Raw genomic sequence first — 3,773 nt, forward strand, 5'->3', positions numbered from 1 at the left:
CCTGTTTCCTGTGTGCTTACCGTCCCTGCCGGGTCCCGGTCCAGGTCCGGGTTCGGCGGGGGTGGGGGGGTCTTTCTGGTTCTCGTCAGACGGGTTCTTGAGCTCGTCCAGGATGGCGGGCGGCGGCAGCTTCTGGCGTAGAGGTCTGATGTTGAACGCTTGGAACACTTTGTTCTCCTTCTCCTCCAGCTGGGCCGCTTCCTCCGCAGGACCTGAAGCTGCACCTGGACCCAGACCCTGAGCTGGGAACTGAGCCGAACTCTGACACTGAGCTGGAACCTGAGGAAGGACCTGAGCCGGACCCTGAGCCTGAACCGGGAACTGACCCGGATCCGGAGGCTCTGGTGTGATGTCTGTAACACTGGCAGGAGGGTCTGGTCTCTTGTCCCCTCTGGGCTCCAGGGCCCAGGTCTCCTCCTTGCGGATGCACTCCAGCTCTAGCTGGATCTGCTTGTACTTGGACAGGAGGTCCTCGAAGGACTCGTCCACACTGGTCTCTGGTCTGGAGACACTGTGACCCGGTCTCCTGCCCCCGGTCCTCCCCAAAGGCTTCTCTGAACACACACGTTAAAGAAAGCTCTGATCAACACACACAAACACACACACACACACGATCCAGAGACCCTTTAGGACCATCTATGACCCTAACCAGACCAGATTCGGGAGTCTTACCCAGACCTGTACAGTTCCCCTCCCTTCTCTGTGTTATTAGTACTATCATTACGTCACATTACTCTGCTCTCAGTCGACCTGCGGTTAATTAAATCACATTAAATCCCTAATGGGGGACCTGAAAGGATACGTTTCCTCGAGGGCGAGTCCTTGTTACCGTGACTCTCCGCGGACCCGTACCGAGCCCCGGGGGGACCGCGGCTGTTCCCGCCGCCCCGATTCCATCCCCCGCGGCCACCGTTCGGCATGGCCCGGTGTCGGAACCGGCCCAGGGCGCCGTGGCTCCGCTCCCAGAAGCTGGTCCTCGGGTTGGGGGCTCCGTGGGGCCCGAGCAGCAACAGCGGCGGTGGCGGCAGCGGCGGCGGCGCGGTGGACGCGGCAGGAGGCCGCTCGGGCCCGCTCGGCCCGCACTGCTGCCGGTGGCCCATGGGGAACGGGTCGTGAGGACCGCGGTTGTACGGGGGCATCAGGTGTCGGAAGTCTGGCGGGGGGTGGCCCATGTGAGGCGGCATGTGCGGGCGTTGGTGGTGTTTTCGCGCCCGTTGAGAAGCGCCGCGGCCGCGGCCCCGAGCGGCCCTGCTCCGGCTCCCCTCCCCCCGCCGGAGCGGCGCGCTCTCCTCGGTGTCATCGTCGCAGATCTCTCCGTCTTCCAGCTCCCGCTCCTCGCGGGGAGACCGGCTTTCCGTGTTTAACTCCATCGGTACTAACGGCCAAACTCTCGGCTGCCTGCCGGCTGTCAGCTCATCGAAGTCAGGCCGTTTCGTTCACGTTTCACCGGAGAAACGGTCGGTGATCGGTTCTCTCTGACGGTTAGCTAAGACAGCTAGCGTCTTCTCTGCTGCTCGCTTCAGGTCTCGCGATACAGAACGAGACTGGCGAGGCCGGAAACTGTCCATATGAGGCACTTAACTGTCGGTGGTAGTTTTTCAATGTTAAAATACGAAAACGTTTATAAATAATTTTAAGCAGCATAAAAATAAAATCTAGGAAATAACAGAATAAAATAAAATAAAAAGAAAACCGTATAAAAAATAAACACTTTTTAATCTATTTTTTAAAGTTTGAAAAAACATTTTTACATTTGTTTAAAGGCAAGAAAGCTTGAAGTCAACTTAACAAAACGGCATTTGGGAATATACAATTTAAGAATAATAAAATATAAGATATTTTTCAGATTTTTAAATATTTGAACATTTTCTAATTTAAATCGTAAAAAGTACTTTATTTTGCATACTTGAAGTACGTTTTTTCTGTTTATATAAATTAAAAATAATAATAATAATAATAAGAAGAAGTTTAAATAATATAATATTTAACTGAAATATATAAAACTATACCATATTATTCTTTTTAACAATCGCAACAGAAACAGCGAAGACGCATCGCGCATGCGTACCACCGCTCTCCCCCGGAAGCTGACTTGTCAGTTTTGTTTTGGTAGCTGACGAGCGCGTGAGCTGCCGACGTCACCAGTAGAGGTAGCAGAAGGCGCCATGGCCGCGGACTCTGTCCTGAAGGTAAAACACCTCTAATTAGACCCTCTGTCGGGGTATTTATTGAGCTTTTAACCCGTGCCCGTCACCGGGTGTAACGTAACGCCCCGTCACCGCCGCTCAGCCCGCCACCGGCCCCGCCGTTAGCTGCCGGAGCGGTTAGCTCGCTGTTAGCCGCAGTGCTAGCTGTATTGTGACGTTGGCGACACTATGAGGCGGAGGACACGTCACGAGACCTTTCCCGGGAACTACCCCGGTCTCAGACGCGTCTGAATATTTAGTTTTTAGACCCACACCACGACCCGGAGGCTCCTTAACGTCACGGTACGAGCCGCGGTAGCATTAGCATGTTGCTAACCGAGATAGCGGTCCAACGGTTGTTGACAGACTGGGCCCCTGACGTCACAGACCAATGTTGTTGACAGTTTATAAAATCACAGACAGACAGACAGACAGACAGACAGACAGACATCCCCTAACCCTTGTAGTTCGGACAGACCCCCCCACTACAAAAAACATCCTACAAGTAAAACACACACACACACACACACACACTAATCTAACCTGTCCTACAGGTTATATTAGAAATAGAGTCAAAGTAAATGTAAATGTAAATGTGCTGTATTTATATATCTTTTCCAGTCTTAACAACTGCTCAAAGCGCTTTTACATCTCCAGGAAACATTCACCATCACACACATTCATACACTGTGGCCGGGGCTGCCGTACAAGGTGCCACCTGCTCATCAGATAAACATTCACACTCCGATGCGCAGCACCAGGGGCAACTCGGTTGGCAGGCAACCGCTCTACCACTGAGCCACAGCCGCCCCTCAAAGTCAAAGTCTGCTTTATTGTCAATTTCTTCACATGTCAAAAACATACAAAGAAATCGAAATTGCGTTTCCCTCCATCCCACGGTGACAAGACATTTATAACAAATTTGGTCCACAGACAAACATAACATTCAAGTAAACAACATAAAAAAAGTAAAAATAAGAAGATATATACAATGAGGAAAATAAGAGCAGCGAAGTTTGTGTTAAAAATGTGCAATTCTGCATACTGTCGACAGTCTATGTAATGTGCAAAAAGACAGGCGGTAGCATAGTGGTGCTGGTTATGTAGAGCAGCAGAAATGTGTTCTCAAGTGTTTTCAGGACAACAAAAAGTGTGCAAGTGTACAAGTTGAGCAGTGCAAGGCAAGGCAGCCATTTTGGGTCCAAAGTCCAGGATATTAATGTAACTGAGGGTAGAGGGGGGAGAGAGTTCAGCATCCTAACAGCCTGGTGTATGAAGCTGTTTGTGAGTCTGGTGGTGCGGGAGCAGGCTTCTGGACCTCTTTCCACAGGTACAGAATAGAGATGACTATTCTCTATTCTATATATTATATATATATATTCTATTCTATATTCTCTATTCTATATATTCTATAGAGATGTATCCAAATAGAGATAACTAACTACCGTCTGTCTACAGGTTATATCAGAACTAGAGATAACTAACTACCGTCTGTCTACAGGTTATATCAGAACTAGAGATAACTAACTACCGTCTGTCCTACAGGTTATATTAGAACTAGAGATAACTAACTACCGTCTGTCCTAC

The 3,773-nt window shown here is 49.8% G+C and overlaps 1 protein-coding gene across 1 annotated transcript in view; it reads right to left on the bottom strand.

The window, feature by feature from the left end:
* Nucleotides 1-1,527, bottom strand: part of LOC117948950 (zinc finger C3H1 domain-containing protein-like) — a 21,649-nt gene extending 20,122 nt beyond the window's left edge. Inside the window, exons 1-2 of the mRNA XM_034878921.1 lie at nucleotides 803-1,527; nucleotides 21-554 (exon numbers count right to left, since the gene is read on the bottom strand). Of these exons, the coding sequence (XP_034734812.1) occupies nucleotides 21-554; nucleotides 803-1,370 (1,102 nt within the window). The 5' untranslated portion in view covers nucleotides 1,371-1,527. The remainder of the gene's footprint in view (nucleotides 1-20; nucleotides 555-802) is intronic.
* Nucleotides 1,528-3,773: the final 2,246 nt, after the last annotated feature.

The sequence above is a fragment of the Etheostoma cragini genome, chromosome 8, assembly GCF_013103735.1.
Source record: "Etheostoma cragini isolate CJK2018 chromosome 8, CSU_Ecrag_1.0, whole genome shotgun sequence".
Lineage (NCBI taxonomy): Eukaryota > Metazoa > Chordata > Actinopteri > Perciformes > Percidae > Etheostoma > Etheostoma cragini.